Here is a 17,817-nt window from a genome sequence, read left to right on the forward strand (position 1 = left end):
GTCCCTCCCTCCCAGGCACCGGGTCCACACGGCAGGCGCCCCTGTGGGAGGCGAAGGCGACATCAGCCCAGGGTGCCTTCTGAGAGGCTGGGTCTGGCAACGCCCATGTTTCGGGTGATTTGGATCCGTGCAGACCCAGCAATAAACAGACCCCAAAATAGACAAGAAGGCTGTGGCTCTGATCACATCGAGTGTTTTTGCTTGGTGCCACCTGAAGGCACCCTTGGCCCCCAGAGCCGCACGACGCTGGAGGCCTTGCCTGCATCGTCACCCACACACCCCTCTGCTCACTTCTCAAGGCTGTTGGCCCGAAGCAGTTCACGTCCTATACACGGGAGCCCACCTGGTCCCATCCTCAGTCCTCCCGCTGCAGCCGGCCAGCTCCCTCCCAGGTGGGGCCCGGGCCAGCCCACCATCTGAGCAAGCCAGGTCAGGCTTTCCGCGGAGGCTCCCGGACTGTGCACGTGCCCCAGACGAGGGCTGCTCTCCCCGTGAGAGTCTTCCCAACTGTGTATATGAATATCTCCCTGTCTGGATCGTTAATGAAACTCTGAATTCAGTTTGAAAAGAAATGCTTTCACCTAGCAGTCCCCACGCAGTGATCCAGGCAGTGGGGACGCAGTGGCACCTGTGCCGTGGGCAGGTGAGACGCGGCCTCCGCATTCCTAATGTAGACACCCACAACGGAAACGCCCGAGGGTGAAAGCAACTCCATGGTGCATCTTTTCAGCTGTTTCTAAGAAGGTGCTTTTAGCCAGAAGATGAACTCTGTGTTGCTTTATGTTGACAACAACGGCAAGAATTTCAAATGTCAACATAGCTTTGGTTCTGGGCTCCCCATGCCCTGTCCCAGGCCCGCCTCTGCCCTCTCCCCCACGCCCTGTAACGCCCAATTCTAGATCTCTGGCATCAATGTGCTGGTAAGCCCCGGTGATCCCAGGGCAGCGCTGAGCCTCCTTGTCTCCTGCCCATGGGAGGCACAGCACACAGAGGGTGGGGGCAGAGGCAGAGACTGGACCTGGCCCCCCTCAGGTGCCCCGTGTCCTCCCTTCTTGCAGGAGGAACAGTTCGGCATGTACGCGCTGTACAGCAAGAACAAGCCTCAGTCGGATGCCCTACTCTGCAGCCATGGCAACGCCTTCTTTAAGGTCACCCCCCCACCCCACGAGCCGCGCTGTCCCCCACCTGGCCCCGGCTGACCCTCTCGCCCCGGCCCTTGCAGGACAAGCAGCGGCAGCTGGGTGACAAGATGGACCTGGCCTCCTACCTGCTGAAGCCGGTGCAGCGCATGGGCAAGTACGCACTGCTGCTGCAGGACCTGGTCAGGGAGGCTGGCCGCTGCCCCGTCCCAGAGCAGGAGCTGAGCGAGCTTCGGGCCGCCCAGGGTGTGGTACGCTTCCAGCTGCGCCACGGCAACGACCTGTTGGCCATGGACGCTGTCCGAGGCTGTGACGTGAGTGCCCCGAGGCCCTGACGGGCTGTCCTGAGTTGAGGGAGGGTGTGGCCTGGGGCCAGAGTACATGAGCTTCCCTCTGGGGAAGTCCCCAGAAGCTTGAGACCTCTCTGGGGCCAGCGGGTCAGGGGAGCAGAGAGGGGCTTCATGTCCAGGCAGCCGCGGGGCATTATAGGAGGCAGGCCCTCAGTGGCTAACCATCCACCTAGGGGCTACTTGGCTGTCAGGCTTGGAGCAGAGCAACACTGGGAGCCTGGGCCCGGCATCCACATGGCCCACATGGTGGCAGGATGGGACCAGCTTAGAAGAGGAGTCCTGCCCCCAGCAGAATGCCTGGTGTCTGACAGTGGAGGGACAGCCACAGGGTTCCCAGGGAAAATGAAAATGTTCATGCCCTAAAAACTGCATCAAGAGTCTCACAAACCGAAATCTGAATGTGGGCTCTTCTGGCCGCCACCCTGCATGCATTGTCCTCCCACTGAGCAGCCCTGGGTGCCTTGCAAGGTGAAATGGCCTGTGTGCGCACAGCCATGGATGTGCCAATGCCCCGCCCTGCCTTTTGACCCCACCTGGGCTTGAAGGTGGGACCTCGGGCGTCAGCTGGAGAAGGCAGATTTGAGGCTGTGGCCAGCACCAGAGATGGAGTCCAGCATGGAGTATAGTTGTCCATGGAGAGCCATGGAGGACTCGGGGTACCCCGGCATGGTCACTCCAGAAGCCCCCATTCAGCAGACTTAGCCGAGTCATTTGGGATTGGACCAGCCATTCTCAGGAAGCCCCCAGGACAGGGCTATCCATGGGCTAGAAGGTTACAGGAGGGACTTAGCAGTGGTGTCCACAGTTTGGGATATACTCCATGCGGTCCCACCAGCCATCAGCCCAAACTGCAGCTTGGGGGTTACTTCTGGGGGTAGGGGTGGCTCAGGTACAGAATTTGTAACCTGACTCCCACATAGGCTATATCGGGTATTTTTATGCAGAAACAGGTGAGAGTTTAGCACCATGTCCACAAGGGTACTTCTGCTGTGAGCTCCATGCAGACCAGAGGAGCCCTGCCTGGCCCCAAGGGTTTTCCCCATACATCTGAGCAATTCTCAGGCACCAGCCGGGTGTCCTGTAATTCAACTCAACCCTGATGCCATCTGCATGGATGTGGGGTGAGATCCCACAGGTGATGGGTTCCATCCTACAAGACTGCCCCACCCCCCACGGCACCGATTGGTCACAACAATCAGAACCCAGAGAGACCGTTCACTATGACATCACCAGTTTATTGTGAGGGGCATAAGTCAGGAACAGCCAGACAGAAGAGGCTCAGGGCCAGGTATGTGGACAAAAGAGGCACGGGCCGCCACACATGCTCACTCACCCAGCCACCCTCCAGCCCCGTCCTTTGGGGTCTAGGAGGAGGCATCATCGAGTGAGCACTGACCATGGGTGATGATTCTACCTCCAGTCCCTCTCTCCCCAAGGATTGGGGCGGGATCAGGTCCCTGAGGGAAGCTTGCTCCATCTGCAGGTGAATCTGAAGGAGCAGGGGCAGTTGAGATGCCAGGATGAGTTTATCGTTTGCTGTGGAAGGAAAAAGTATCTGAGGCACGTGTTCCTCTTCGAAGACCTCATCCTGTTTAGCAAGACCAGAAAAGTGGACGGGGGTTATGACACCTACACGTACAAACAGTCCTTCAAGGTAACACGCCCGCCTCACACCTGACGCCCCTGGGTGGGAGCGGTGAAATAGGACATGTGGGGCTGTGTCTGAAATCAGGAAGTCGCACGGACACACTGGTCCTTAATGGTGCTGCGGGCTGGTTCAGCGGCTGGGAAACTTCTCAGTCGGTAACTTCATTTCCGATTGTGGTGAAGGTGAACCTGGGCCAGTCTCCAAGGGTGGCCCTCACCCCACAGGGTTCTGAGCTCCTAGACCTCCTGCAGGGAGCCTATAGCCCTTACCTGCAGAGGAGCACATCAGAGGCGGTCCTGTGGCCCTGTCCAGCACAGCCACCGCGGGCCACTAGAGAGCCTTCCAGTCCAGCCTCCCTTTCTCCAGTGGGGAGACTGCAGCTCCAGGAGGGAGTCCGTGCACATGGGTGGGAATCTGGTTTGTCCTGGGGGTCCCCGTCCAGCCTCAGCCCCCCATTTGGTATTTGGGTGAAGAGCCTCTAGCACTGAGGTGCTGGGGTCAGATGGTGGCCAGAGAATGGTCAATTCCTCAAGTGAGGATCAAAGTTGCTGACGCTGCTGCCACTTGCGGCTTTTGGTATAGACGGCTGAGATTGGGATGACAGAGAACATCGGAGACAGCGGCTTGAGGTTTGAGATCTGGTTCCGCAGACGGCGGAAGTCCCAGGACACCTATGTTCTCCAGGCCAGCTCTGCAGAGGTCAAGATGGCCTGGACCCACGTGATAGGGCAGATCCTGTGGCGGCAGGCTCTGCGGAACAGAGGTGGGCAGAAGAGGGCCACCCAGGGTCAGCCCCTACCACTCCCCCAGTTCTGAGTCCCATGTCCCCCTTTTTGTTGTCAACTCCTTGAGCTCCCTGAGAGGCCAGACCAGGTGTAGGTGCCAGAACGGGAGCCCCAGCATCTCTGGGTCCCAGCGACACTTGGGGAGGGTGCTGGGCCAGGCCCTGACGTGCTCCTGGTCAGGATGAAGGGTGCTGGGTACACAGCATTGTCGGGAGAGTATTAAAGCCAAGCAGTTCCTTGGAAAGTTGCCCTATGTTATTCTGTTTTAGAACTCAGAATGCAAGAAATGGTGTCAATGGGGATTGGCAACAAGCCGTTCGTGGACATCCAGCCCAGTGACGCGGCCATTAATGACCGGGCCATCAAGGCAGCAGGTAACATGGCCTCAGCCCTCTCCCTCACCCTGTCCCACTGACTGGGGCCCTGGTGTTGACTGCGGGCCCGAGAGCCAGCACAGTGGCTGGGTGGGTGGTGGCCACATCATGCCCAAACTGACCTCAGCAGGAGGGACTTGGTTGGGTTCTCAGATGGCTGCTTCACTATCAAATCTGGGCAGCACGTGTGGAGCAAAAGCCAGATCAGCCTGCTTTCTGTCCCCTTCCAGAGTTGTGGACCCGAGCCCCTGTGGCTGTACCCTCCTGTGACCGTGCCACCCCCTTTAAGAGGCCACACTCCACCATCTCAGACAGCAGCACCTCCTCCTCCAGCAGCCAGTCCTCCTCTGTCCTGGGACCACTGAGCCCGCACACATCTGCCAGCCCAGCCCTGCTGAGCACTGCCTCCTGCCCCTGGCCCCACGACATGCGCACCTGCTTGGAGGAGGAGGAGGAGCTGGAGCTGGAGACGGGGAGCCCACCTTCCATGCGTGAGTGCACCCAGGCTCCAGAGCGGCAGGTGCTTCAGCCTCCAGCCACTCTGGGGGGGGTGGGGGGAGGGGTGGGCCGTGCACCTATGCAATTAACTCACTTGCCTTTATAGACTTCCAAAAGTCTTTAAACACATTATAGTTTTTCTTTAATCAAAAAAACATCAAAAATTTTCACTTTCACCTAAAACATCACAGGAAACAGATATAAAACAACCAAGCAACAAAACCTAGATGAAACAAAATATAAATAGACAAAAGCATATGACACAAGATTTTAAGACCTAGGACATCTGCCACCACCAGTAGTGACCTGAGACGGGACTGTGATGTGAGCCCCATGGTCGTTCCCATCTCTGCCTGGAGGGCACCCGGGAGCCACGTGGGGAGCCTGCAGACCCCCAGGGGAGGGCAGCCCGGGGGAGCCCCGTGTAGCAAGAAGTCTCCAAGGCCTGGGTCCAGCAGAAGGCTGGTCAGCACCGCACCTGAGGGGACTGCCCAGGCTGGAGCCTCTGGAGGACTAGAGAGTACCCCACACACCTGCTCCCAGCAGCACACGGGCAGCAGCTCCAGGGCAGTGGCAAGTCCTCTGAGGGCTTGCTCAGGACACCATGTTGGACTGAACACCCCTGCTGACCTGCACCAGGTCATGAATGCAGGGCATGTACAGGTGATCTAACTGCATCCGAGAGCAAAGGTTAAGGAGATTTATAGGATTACACACATGTTTGGCAGCCAATGGGGTAAATTTGCACTGTCTGATGCAAGGAAGTAGGAAGCGGAACATGACAAGGGCAAACAGGCGAAACCAGCTGGAACCGATGGGGTTGTTAGAATTGGCCTTCACACCATCATTCTGTGTCCCTGACATCTAGAACGTTACATCACAGCAGGGAAGGTGGGACGGACTAAACTTAGCACCATAACAGGCTGCAATCATTAAGGTGAGCACCTCCCTGGATAGAGTTAACAGCACGACTTAACAGAAGAAAAGCTTAGTGGAGACGTATCAACACAACACAGAATCGCCAAGTCAAGGAAGAAGATCAGTGAGCTGTGGATGACTTTGAGTGGCTTAACAAACACATAACAGAGTCCCCAAAATGGAGAGATGGCAAAACTTTGAAGGAACTATGGCTTAATATTTCCCTGATTTAGTGACAGGTGTCAGCCTACAGGCCCAGAGGAGACCCATGAGCCCCAAACATGCAGGCTGGAGACACAGTGACAGACAGAACATCTGGGAAGTGGCCAGCGAGAGCCGGCTGTCTAGCGCCGCGAGGAGGGTGGTGGCAGCATCGTTGTCACCACACACAGCTTGCGGGGGGCACGGTTTGCTGCTCTGAACAGAGAAACCTTCAAACGAGTTCAACGTGACAAGGATGTCTTTCAGTAACAGTGACACAAGGACATTTTCGTGCAAAGGCTGAAACAGCTCAACCAGCAGACCTGAAAGGTCAAAGGACGTTGTGCAGGGAGGAGGACGGTGACCCTGGGGGGAATAGGAGGCGGCGCCCAAGGCTCAGCCGCTTACCTATCTGTCAGGGGCAGTGGCCCTGGGGACAAGCACGGCATACGTGAGAACAGCATCGACGTGCTAAGGCGGACGGCGTGTGCACCTGGAAGGTATCCAGCCATGGCGGCCTCTGCCTGGCTCCAGGCCTCTGTGGCGTGGAGCGATACTGCGGGGCTGTGCCAGTGGGACACATCCTGGATGTAGGAAGACAGTGGGGAACAGAGGACTAACAGGGGAGTCCGTAGAGGCGAAAGCCAAGCAGACCTGTAGCCGCCGGGAGCAGGAATGCAGCGTGAGCAGCCTCCTGTGAGTGACACGCGGGCTGTGGGCTGTGTCCCTGCCGCTCGGCCAACCGCACACAAAGGAGCCAGAACTCAGCCCCACATGCAGGGGCTGAGGTGCTGGTGGGACCCGCAGGGGTTGGTTATCTCAGCTCCTGCGGTGGAGGATCACGGGAGTCTGCTTTCCCACACCCCACGGTACCCCACGGTACCCTGCAGTAGCCCCATGGTACCCCATAGTACCCCTATGGTACCCCCACAGTACCCACACACAGTACCCCCCAAAGTACCCACACAGTACCCCAGAGTGCACCCCACAGTACCCCACGGTACCCCACACAGTAACCCCACAGTACCCCCATGGTACCCCACACAGTACTCCCCAAAGTACCCACACAGTACCCCCCACAGTACCCCACAAAGTACCTTGCAGTACCCCCCACAGTACACCCCACAGTAACACCACCCAGGTGAGGACCCTCCTCAGGGTGATGCTGCCTGGGACATGTGTCCTCCCAAGCCCCCAGTGTACCTGTGCCCCAGCGACCGCGTCTTTGAGGGCACCGGCTGACCACAGTCGTGTCTCTGCCGAGGTGGAGGCATTGCCCTGAGTCCTGGGGGTGGGCCAGGTGTGCGGGGGGGCTGCGCACCTACTCAGAACAGCAGCAGCCACCTGAGTCAGGCTTGTGTCCTGGACAGGCCCATGGGGAGCACAGCTGGGCACTCCACACTGCCATCCCAGAGCTGTGGCACCTCCCCGGCGGTGTCCTCCCCAGCCCTTGCAGGGCTGGCATGTCCCACAGGGAAGCCTGAGTCCGGAAGTGGGGCTCTCTTTCCCCCAAGGAGCCCCACTAGCCGTGATGGTCGGGGCCAGGGGTTGTGCTCAGCCACTGTGGCTCCTGCACAGACAGCACTGTGATCCCCGTCCCAAAGCCGGGGTGGAGCCAGAAGCCACTCAGGCAGGAGGTGGTGACTGCATGGCAGGGCCATGGCCACAGCTTCACATGCGGTGACAGTGGACAGGTTCCCGCAGCCCTTTGGGGCTGAGACCTGGTCCTGTCCTGCTCTGAGGTTCCTTTAAGCCACCTGGTCTTTCCTGGGCCTGGTGTTCTGTTTTCACCTCTGAGCCGCCTGGTGGAGGGGAGAGGCCACTGAGCACCTCCCTTGTCGGCTGATTTCATAGGAGCAGGGTCGGTGGACACTTGCTCACATGGTGTCTGCACTCCAGCCCCGTCCGTCTGCCCTGACCCGGCCTCACAAACATCCTGTTGTCAGTCTGCTGGTGATGTCTGTTGACACACATCAGAGGGCCCCGAGTGCTGAGGGCAGCCAGCCCTGACCCTGCCTCTCTTTGCAGTGACTGAGTACATGTTATCGGGGGACAGTGGCCTCAGGCTCCCTGGGCCATTGCGTGAGGAGGGCCACCCGAGCGCCTCCCCTGCCATCCCAGGAGGGGCTCCCAGCTGCAGCAGCACAGCCAGGACTCCATGACTGTGAGTCCCCCCTTCCTGAGACCCCTGTGTCCAGGGCCCACGGCCAGCATGGGGGCCAGCCTGCCACTGAGGGCACAGATGAGCCCGGACACACCCTGAGGGGAGGCATGGGGGAGACCAGGGAGAGGGAGCCACCAGTGTCTTTCACAGAGATCTTCTGGACGACTGATGACAAGTGACATGGGCTCTGATCCGTGACGTCCTCTCCTTCTGCCAGACAAAGGCTTCTGGGCAGTGGTTTGACCATCGAGCAAAACACTCCCCAGGAGAGGGGGTGTCCTGGCTCCCCCTGAAGTGATGGGAGGGTTCACTCATCCTTGGTCACCCTAAGGTGCTGGGTGCCACAACCAGCCAGACTCCCTGGCCAGGTCTCCACCCTGTGCCAGATGCTCCAAGCACAGTACATGGCTGGATGTTAACGGCCCCCCAGGAGGGGCGCCCTGGCCAGCAGGGCTGCACCCCCAGGCCAACTTCCCCAGGACCCTGTGCCTATGCCCCCTGGAAACCACATACCCAAGAGGGTGGCATGGTTACTTGTGAGAGCTCGGGTATCCCTCCAAGAGGAGGGGGCCCTCAGCCTCTGTGGGAGCCAGTGGAGACCAGCTCTGCCTGCCCCAGCCTCCCTCTGTCGGGAGGGCACCCCTGTGTCGGGACTGTCCTGAGAACAGAGGCTTCCCCGCCTCCCACTTGTAGGCCAGGCCTGGAGCCCCTGCAGAGGCTGCGCCAAGCTCACATGCCCTTGTGTTCTCATGTTCTGGGATCAGAACAGCAAACACAGGACTCACACATTGTGGGACCAGAACCCTCTTACTCTAAGATGCATCACAATGCCAGCCAAGGTGGCCCCCCAGCAGGCTCTGTGTGGGCCCAGAGCCAGGGGCACCACCCATGAGGGACCCAGCCTCGCAGGAGACACCCTCCTGTCTGTTTCCCTGACCTTGTCCATCCAGGCAACTACTTCTGTAACAGGATGTGTGTCTGTGAGTCTGAGAGCACCCTAGGGGTGCAAGGGCTCCGCAGCACCTCCCAGACACAGACTCGATGCCACGCACAGCCTGGGCACCTGGTGGGAGGGAGGGAGAGGGCCGCGGCATCTGAGTCAGGATGTCCTTCCTTTCCCAGCCATGACTTACATGGAAGAGACTGAGCCCCTCCAGGACAATCCTGTCACAGGGAGCACAGGAGCCTCCACTGTGGCCTGAGGCTGTCCTGCTGGGGGCTCCCGGTGCACCCCCACCTCAGCCACTGGCCATGGGGTCAGCACAGCCCGGGCCCCGCCTGCCTTTGTGCATCCCGCCTGCATAGCCCTCCACCCAGTCTAGGGGCTCAGGTGGCCCTGCCATTGACTGCTGCACCAAGGTTGGGGTGGGAGCTGGCGATACCTCAGTTCCCATGGGGAGGTCCGGGCGGGCTTGGATGGTCTCAGGGCCCAACAAGCCCCCTGGGACCGGGGTTTCCCCAGTCTTCCAGGCAACACAGGCCCATGGGCAATGGTCCCCCGGAGCAGCCCTACCGAGTGGACACCAGACACAGGGACATCTCTGAGTATATTTGGAATCTCGGTTTTCTTTCGTTTTTAATAAGGTAGTGACCTGTGGCCTGGGACCCAGGTTGGGGTAAGGGCACAACAGCTAGGCCTGAGGTCTGGGGTGTGTCCGGGGTGTGTCCGGGGCCCCAAGAGGACCACCCCACACCAGATGGAGGAGCCTGGGTGGATGCCAGGCCTTGAATAAGCTTCACGCTGCGAGGTGTCCTCAGAGCGGCAGCCACGTGGGGCAGGGGCTGGGGTCAGGCTGGGTGCTCACCATGGTGGCCTCGCCATTTCCAGCTACTGTAGGATGTTTTCTTCATTTTTTCAATGCTGATTCGATCCAAACTTGAGGAACATAAATAAATGAGACGTGTTTCTCTCACTTTGTTCTGTTGTATCCGGGTACGTCAGTGACATGCTTCACCCAGGGAGCCTGGCTCCTGTGACTTTGAGGGAACATGGCCCTGGGCAGCAGACCAGCCTTCATCTGGGGTCTCCCCGGTCTACAGCCAGGGCCACCCCTGCCCTGGGCGTGATCAGCACTTTTCGGGGGCCTGGTGCCCCTGAGCCACATGCTGGGACAGCTCTGCTTGCATAGCTGAGCACCACAAGGACAAGCTGGCCACTGCCAGACGCCTCCACGGCCAAAGCCAAACAAGCGCCCATGACCAAAATAGCCGTCAGATGACCAGAGAGCCTGCTCACTAGCTTCTGCCCAAAGGCAAGCTGCTCGCAGCAGCTGCAGCTAAAAATAAGCAAGAAGGGCATCCATCTTCGGGAGAATCTCAAGGGGAGAGCTCCGTCTTGCTTTTGGGCTGCTGCGTGCGGGCACGATGAGGTCGCTGCGCTCTATTTCTGCTGAGGCCCTGGTGTCTCACCCCCAGGTGGCCCAGCAGAGCCTGGACAGCGTCGCCCACAACCTCTACCCACTCCTGTTCAAAGCCAGCTACTTGCTGGAGCAGGCGGCGGTGATCCGAGCCCTGTTGGAGCGCTGGCCCCTGGAGGAGTTCCGGCTGAGCGTGCTGCTCGGGCCGCACTCCGAACCGCCGGTGGACCTGCGGGACCGCACCTGCAGGCCCTGCCTGGAGGCTTGCGTGCAGGGCCTCGCAGACCACGTGCTCCGGGCCGCGGGCCCGTGGCGGCTGCGCGTGGCTGACCTCACAGGTGTCCGAGACGTGCAGGTGCAGCAATGCCCCTGTGGGAGGGCTCTGGGCAGGTGGGGCCGCACCGAGCTGCTGGCCAGGACCTGCTGCCAGCTGCAGGCGGCGTCCCTCGTGGTCCGGCCCCCCGTGCGGGTCCTCACTGATCTCTTTGTCACAGAGGGCAATTTTGAGCTGGTGCTGCGTGCCCTGGGACCTGGCCCTGCCCCGCTGCGCGTGCACTGCCTTTCTTTCCGAGCAGACAGTCTGGGCCCCAGCCAGCTAATGCAGGTGCTGCGTCTGGCAGGGCCAGGTGAACTGCACAGGCTAGAGGTTGTGCACAACGTGCGGCTGCATGCTGGCCATGTGCAGCAGCTGCTGGCCCAGGTGGGCTTCCCACAGCTGGCCTCACTCACGCTGCCTGCCAAGGCTTTCGACGCGCCCCCGAGGAGCACCCTGAGCCCTGACCGCGAGGACCGCCTCCTTACCTCCATCGCCTGGGAGCTCAGCCAGATGAGCCAGCTCAACGAGCTGAGTGTGGCCTTCTCCACGCTGACAGGAAAGATTCCGAAACTACTCGGGTGAGTCTGGGGTGACAACACAGAGGGCAGGCCAAGTGAGTGGGGTCTCTGCTCACAGCTCCTCGTGCAGGGCTGGTGATGGGGACGGGGGCCTGGTGGGGGGTGGCAGGCCCAAGATGCATGAGGGACCATGGGATGGGACCTGGCTGCTGACAAGTCAGGACGTTCCAGGCTCCCTCTGCCTTTACCCCAGAAGGCCTGGACAGGGTAGGGTGATTGTGCTCCTCACCTGTCTGATAACAAGTTACCCCAACAATGGGCAATATGGTGACAAAACCTTCAAGAACCAGCTCCACTGGGTCCACTGGGCTGTGGTCTCCTCCGAAGGCTTGGTGGGCTGGGAGGGTGGGGCCGTCCATGTCCACATTCAGATGTGGCTGTTCAGGGTCTACCTCTGCACTGTGGCTGCTGGGAGGCCTCAGGACAGGGCGGCTGATCCGAGAATCAGAGAACACCAGGCGGGAGCTGCATATGCAGCTCACCGCTTCTGCAGACCATGTTGGCTTGCAGTTGGTCAGCGGGTCCCCTGTGGGAGCACGAGGGCCGGGGGTCAGGGAAGGCCGACTCCCTGAGGTGGGCCTGAGCAGGGGTCTGGAGTACTGGGTTGCATAGAGTGGCAGGCTGGCGAGAGGCGCTGACGTGGATGGGTCAGGGGTCAGCAGAGAGAAGGTGGGGGTCAGACGGCAGGGCAGTGTGGGGAGGTGGAACATCACAGCCCCTGGAGGCGGTGAGCAGGAGGATGGCATGGTCACCTCCGTATTCACAAGGGCCACTCTGGCCCGCAGCACAGACCCAGAAGGAGGGGCTGGGGAAGGACAGTGTGGTGGGCAGACAGCCAGCTCTCAGCACGCAGCGGCACAGGTGTGGGGCCCCCCCACAGGCTCTCCTGCACTGAGTACTCAGCCTGGTGGCATCAGACCCAAACCAAATATCCCCAGGGCGGGGTACATTGAGAAAGTGTGTTTTTCACAAGCCCCTTGAGACCTGCTGCTCAGAGCAGGGTCTCCCCATTGCTGTGCATCTGCTGATGCTGGCCTCAGCACGTGGGAGGGGCTGCAGGTACCAGGCCGTAGGAAAGCTGGGCTGGATGGTGCATGGCCCTTCCCCTCCTTGCTCCACAGTACACAACTGAGCAACCCTCATTCTAATTGATGCTTTACTTATGGAGACTAAAAATTGAGTTTTGTATTATTCCCACATGTCACAGAGTATCATTCTTCTTGTGATTTGTTTCATTGTTTAAAGATGTAAAAACCATTTTACAGTGCTGTTGAGTAAGACCAGGCCGCAGTGGACTCTGCCTTTGGGCCGTCGTCTGCTGACTCCTGAGCTAGAATTCATCTTAATTCCTCCCAGAGGTCCTCCTGGGACTGCCCCTCACCTGTGCTGTTTCTTGCCCTGCCCTAGCCCCCTACGGACGCCACTGAGGACTCTGGACCTGGCCAACTGCTCCCTGAACCACGAAGATATGGCCTTCTTGGCAGACTGCACCCATGCCGCGCACCTGGAGGTCCTCGACCTCAGTGGGCACAGCCTGTTCAGCCTGTTTCCCTCCACCTTCTTCCGGCTGCTGGGCCGGGCCGCCCAGACGCTGAGGGTCCTCACCGTGGAGGAATGCGACATCGAAGACAGCCACGTGAGCATGCTGATCCTGGCCCTGAGCCCCTGCCACGAGCTGTGCGAGCTCCGCTTCCTGGGGAACCCCCTGTCGGCCCGGGCCCTGAGGCGCCTCTTCGTGGCTCTCTGCGAGCTGCCCAAACTGCGGCGTGCAGAGTTCCCAGTGCCCAAGGACTGCTACCCTGAGGGTACTGCCTACCCCCAGGACGACTTGGCCATGTCCAAGTTTGACCAGCAGAAATATGACGCAATTGCCGAGGACCTCCGTGCAGTGCTGCTTCGGGCTGGTCGGGGCGACATCCAGGTGTGCACGCCCCTCTTCGGAAGTTTCGACCCAGATATCCAAGAAACAAGCAACGAACTTGGAGCTTTCCTGCTGCGAGCTTTCAAAGCTGCTCTAGAGAACTTCTCCAAAGCACTGGAACAAATGGAGTAGGCCCTTGAGCAGACCGGGGGGCGGGGGGGGGGGGGGGGACTTGCAGCTCGGCTGTGCCGCAGCCTGGACAGCCCGCATGGGCAGTCTTGGCCACCTGCTCCCCGCTACCACCCGTTAAAGCATCTCTTGCTGAAGCTCGTATGTGGCATCGGCTAAGCCCAGGTGAGAGGAAACCCTGGTTCCAGCAGAGGCCACTCCAGGCGCCTCCGCGCAGTGGAGCGGGGTTGTGCGGGCTGGGAGCAATGAGGGGGAGCTCAGACGTCCGGCCAGGGTGGAGAGGACATGAACAACCTGTCACACAACACAGGCCCTGTGCCACATCTGGGTTGTCCACAGGGCTGACTTGGGTTTGCCTATTCATGAGCTCCTGCCCGGCATGGAACAGGGGGTTGTTAATGGCTTGAGCCCAAGGACCAGGATGCAGAGTGGCTTCCTGGGCCTCTGCCACTGTGGAAAGCCCTGCCTGGGACAACCCCATCACCGCTCCGGTTTCTACCTCCCTTTGGACGCTGACGCCAGAGGAGCCTCTCCTTAGGCCGGGGCAGCTCCTCTGTGCCGCTGAGTCCAGGTGCAAACGTGCTTAACGACGTTTGCCCTTGGTTTCTTCCAAGAGCTGATTCCAGCAGAGGCTGAGTGTGGATGATTATGTACGAATACACAGCAGTGTGCCTTCCTCAGACCTGGCTTTAATTTCGGTGCAGTTAGGCATTTAAAAAAATATCTACATGTATGAAAATGAACTAAGTTATCGAGATAGAGGCTAGCCTTCGATGGGCCTGACCTCAAACTAGAACCCCAAGTGCTCAGTGTGGGCTTAACTCATTCTGTGGGAGGGGCTGCCCTCCACCCAGCTCTGGGGCCCTCCCTGCCCCCTGGAGTCCTCACCCAGGTATCCATGCCCCCTTCAGGTATGTCTCCACCCTTCATGCCCCCCAGGTATGTCTGCACCCCCCAGGCCCCCTCAGATATGTCTATACCCCCCATGTTCCACCCACTCAGGTCTGTCCATGCGTTTCTCGCCACAACCTAGTGGGGCTGCCTCGGGTGTCCACCCCCAAAGTGACCGCTGTGTCAGGACTCTGCTTCCTGAGGAAGGCAATAATGTTCCTCCTGGGTCTTTCAGGAAAGAGGGACACCCAGAAAGTGGGCAGGAGGGAAAAGGTGGGTGACATGTGACCATCCTGCCCCTCAGATCTGCTCTCTGAGCCACTTCTCCCACTGCCCTGCCCACACTCTGCCATCCCGCAGACCCATCCTGCTGCCAAAGTCTCCGAACCCTATCTCAGGCATGGGAGTTTCCCTTGCAAGAAGCTCTGGAAAGAGAGTAGATTAGGTACAGGGAAAAAATTTGTGATGATCTGATTCTAACTCTAAAGAGTGGAGTGATTTCAGCTGTTTGTGGCCCACGGGAGAGGACTCCGGAGTGCACACAGCTGAGCCGGGCACCTGTGGTCACTGGGGCAGGAGGTGGGTGCGCAGGTGTCTGCGGGTCGTGAATGTTCCCAACAGCCCCACCCCTGGGAATGGCCCCCCATAAAAGCCAAGGAGGCTGTGGAGGCACATTTGGAGCAATTCTGCAGCCTCTGGAGTGGCCCCAGCAGAACCCATGCCTCCCGTGCCAACCTGCTGCCTATCATTTCCCCGATCCTGTGGATCTGCTGGGCCCGAACCCTGAAGGACTGTTTCCGGCCATGATGGGTTTTGGCTGTGCCCACACAGCCTGGGATTCAGAGGTTCTGACAATGCCTCCCAGCCCCAGGGATCTGCCAGGACCCAGGCACATCCTGTGCTTTCATGCTGCGAAGGCCTGGGTCTGACACAAACCGTAGGGACAGGGGCACTCACGCGTAGGCAGAGATGGGCAGATGGCAGGTGCCGACAGGGTGGGAAGTCACCACAGGCAGCTCCGGGCCTAGCAGCCCCCTGTCCCACTGGTCTCCCCAGAGCCCCGACAGCTGAATGGAATGGGGCAGGGTGCGGACCCGACAGACACTGGGCAACCACCTTCCAAAACACCGAGGGCATGGGCTCTGCATCCCCCAAGTCCTGTGTGGTGGATTAATCATCACACCTCCTCCGGGAAGCCAGCACTCCTTCCTGCTGCCCATCCTGGCAAAGGGGGAGAACAGATTCAGGGGCTTATTACACAGTTTTATGTCCCAGACTAGGGGACCCTCTGTGCCACGGATGTGGCCTGAAGTACTGGAGACGGGGACCTGTGGCTCTTATGGTCACGGGTGCTCTCCTTTTCTTTGTCGTTACATAGATTGAGCAGCACCCTGAGGAGCTGTCGCCCACTGGACCACAGGGTCCCAATTCTCTATCGCTGGGGCCCCTGGGCAGCTCCCTATGGCTGGAGATGCTGCAGCTCTCACCTGGGTCTCGATGCTCATCATAGTGATTCCACCCACCTGCTGCTGCCCGTCCTGAATCCCATCAGCCTGGGGCCCAAAACCGGGGCATCACCTATGACACTCAGCCCTGGCTGTGGAAAAAGCCCCTTTCATGTGGGGGCAGCAGCATCTGCCCTCATGTGATAAATGCCTTCGACAACCCTGTCCAGGCATCCATGAGCTTCTGTGCCTCGGGTCCAGGCAGCCTGGCTCTCCTCTCCACTGATGACAGGCCACCTGCAAGGAGCCAGTGTCCCGCCAGGACATCACACACAGGGACACCCCCTCAGAACCACGCCCCACGAGGCCCAGGTCCTGGCAGCATGCAGTGTTGAAGCCACTGGCTGTGGCGCAGTGAAGGCGTGCGGGGCAGGGGGGCTCGAAACTCGCCACTTCCCTGCGGTCTGTCTGCACCGACGGGACCTTGACTTGCCAGAAGGTCCGCAGAGGCAGATTTCCGCAAGAGCTGCCCCAATGGCAGCCAGTGCTTGGCTCTTGAAGCCTCATTTTCATTTTCAAGATTTCCTGCAGGGTTGACAAAAGCCACACACCTCATTTCCCTGCACCCTCTCCATCTGAATGTCACAGCAGCGTAGATGCCACTGGTTCCCAAACTGCCACACAGGGGAATGGAACAGGTAAGACGCAAGCTCAGAAGAGCCAGGAGGAGGAAGGTTAACGCAGATGTGCACACATTGAGGCAGAGACCCCTGCCCCAGGCTCCTGACACTTGTTGGCCATTTCTGGGTCCTTTCTGAGGAGGGAACCTGAGGAGCCACGAGGCCCCAAGTAAACCCCCCTCATCGCTGTGTCGGGCAGCTCAAATCCATCTCTGTTGCTGCGGCCAGAGTCCCACTGCAGAGAAACGGAGCAGCTGAGCCTGTCACTGCTGGATGAGAGCAGCAGCTTGCGTCTGGCTCCTAGGGCTCGGGCGGCACCCAGGAGGTGCGGGGCTGTCTCTGTGGCCTCCCTGGCTCCAGCTTTCTGCCTGCAGGGCCCAGCATGGCCTCTGAGCTGGGTGGGGTCCCCTATGGTCTGTCACAAGACCCCCGAGCGAGCACATGAACCTTCCCCAGTTCCCGAGTCCTGACTGCAGACTGGCTCTCAGGAGGTGAGACGGAGACAGCAGACGCAGTAAGACAGCCCTTCCCTCCCTCTCCTTTCAGAGGATTGTGAACACTTCAGCACACCTTTGAACAATCCCACACAGAAATACTGTTCTAGTTTAATTAGACATGACTTCTCTTTTCATTCTTTTTTTTAGAGGTTTTATTTATTTGAAAGAGAGAGGACGCGAGGGAGGGAAGGGAGAAGCAGACGCCCTGCTGAGCAGGGAGCCCGACACGGGACTCGATCCCAGGACCCGAGATCATGACCTGAGCCCCCCAGGGGCCCATAACTTCCCTTCTCAGACACACACAGGTTCTTTGGTGAAGTCCCTTCCCATCACAATGCCCCATCATCGGTGCGATGTTTGCAGGGCTACTTTGTCATCGTGAAATGTCAGTCCATATGCACATGATACACACACACACACAAGAAATATACACGACAGTTCCTTATCTGCATTTGTGAACTTTTACGAGGGGGAGAAAGCATATTTAACAAATAAACTGGGATTCGTTTACAGAATCACTGCCTGCTTATTTTATTTGTGGAACATCCTAGTCAATTCCCATGCCTTCCAACTTTATTCCAAGTAAAACCCTGAAACAGGTACTTTCACAGTAAGTACACTTAGAAAGCAGAGGCTGAACGCCTCAAAGTCCTTCCTGCGTAAGTCACCACAACCCCACCCACAGTGTCCCCAAATCCACGAAAACCTGCTGGGCCCTGCAGGCCAGGAGATGCCCTGTCCTCCTGACTCCGGCACACACAGGACAGGCCTTGCCTCAGCCCTGGCCCTGCTGGCTCAAGGTTTTGCTGAGACCTTCCAGAAAGCAGTCTGTACAGATGTTGGACTCTCAAGTCCCCATAAATCCTACACACACACCAAACGTCCCACTGTAGTGTTACTTAGTCCAGACATCTTTTGGTTCATCT

General features: G+C 59.0%; 2 protein-coding genes across 4 annotated transcripts in view; both read left to right on the forward strand.

The window, feature by feature from the left end:
• PLEKHG4B (pleckstrin homology and RhoGEF domain containing G4B) overlaps positions 1 to 9,245 on the forward strand; it is a 79,972-nt gene extending 70,727 nt beyond the window's left edge. The window contains exons 14-21 of one of the 3 annotated variants that reach the window (XM_041731988.1): positions 1,059 to 1,148; positions 1,223 to 1,453; positions 2,973 to 3,143; positions 3,720 to 3,900; positions 4,192 to 4,296; positions 4,527 to 4,787; positions 7,942 to 8,077; positions 9,200 to 9,245. In XM_041731988.1, the coding sequence (XP_041587922.1) occupies positions 1,059 to 1,148; positions 1,223 to 1,453; positions 2,973 to 3,143; positions 3,720 to 3,900; positions 4,192 to 4,296; positions 4,527 to 4,787; positions 7,942 to 8,075 (1,173 nt within the window). In that variant the 3' untranslated portion in view covers positions 8,076 to 8,077; positions 9,200 to 9,245. Of the gene's footprint in view, positions 1 to 1,058; positions 1,149 to 1,222; positions 1,454 to 2,972; positions 3,144 to 3,719; positions 3,901 to 4,191; positions 4,297 to 4,526; positions 6,610 to 7,941; positions 8,101 to 9,199 lie in introns of those variants that run through there. The other 2 variants (XR_005984289.1, XM_041731987.1) reach the window with 2 other exon arrangements.
• Positions 9,246 to 10,441: 1,196 nt separating this feature from the next.
• LRRC14B (leucine rich repeat containing 14B) lies at positions 10,442 to 17,441 on the forward strand. Its single transcript, XM_041731989.1, has 2 exons — positions 10,442 to 11,328; positions 12,736 to 17,441. The coding sequence occupies exons 1-2, from the start codon at positions 10,442 to 10,444 to the stop codon at positions 13,379 to 13,381; spliced, it is 1,533 nt and encodes a 510-aa protein (XP_041587923.1). The 3' UTR covers positions 13,382 to 17,441.
• Positions 17,442 to 17,817: the final 376 nt, after the last annotated feature.

The sequence above is a fragment of the Vulpes lagopus genome, chromosome 17 (genome assembly GCF_018345385.1).
Source record: "Vulpes lagopus strain Blue_001 chromosome 17, ASM1834538v1, whole genome shotgun sequence".
NCBI lineage: Eukaryota > Metazoa > Chordata > Mammalia > Carnivora > Canidae > Vulpes > Vulpes lagopus.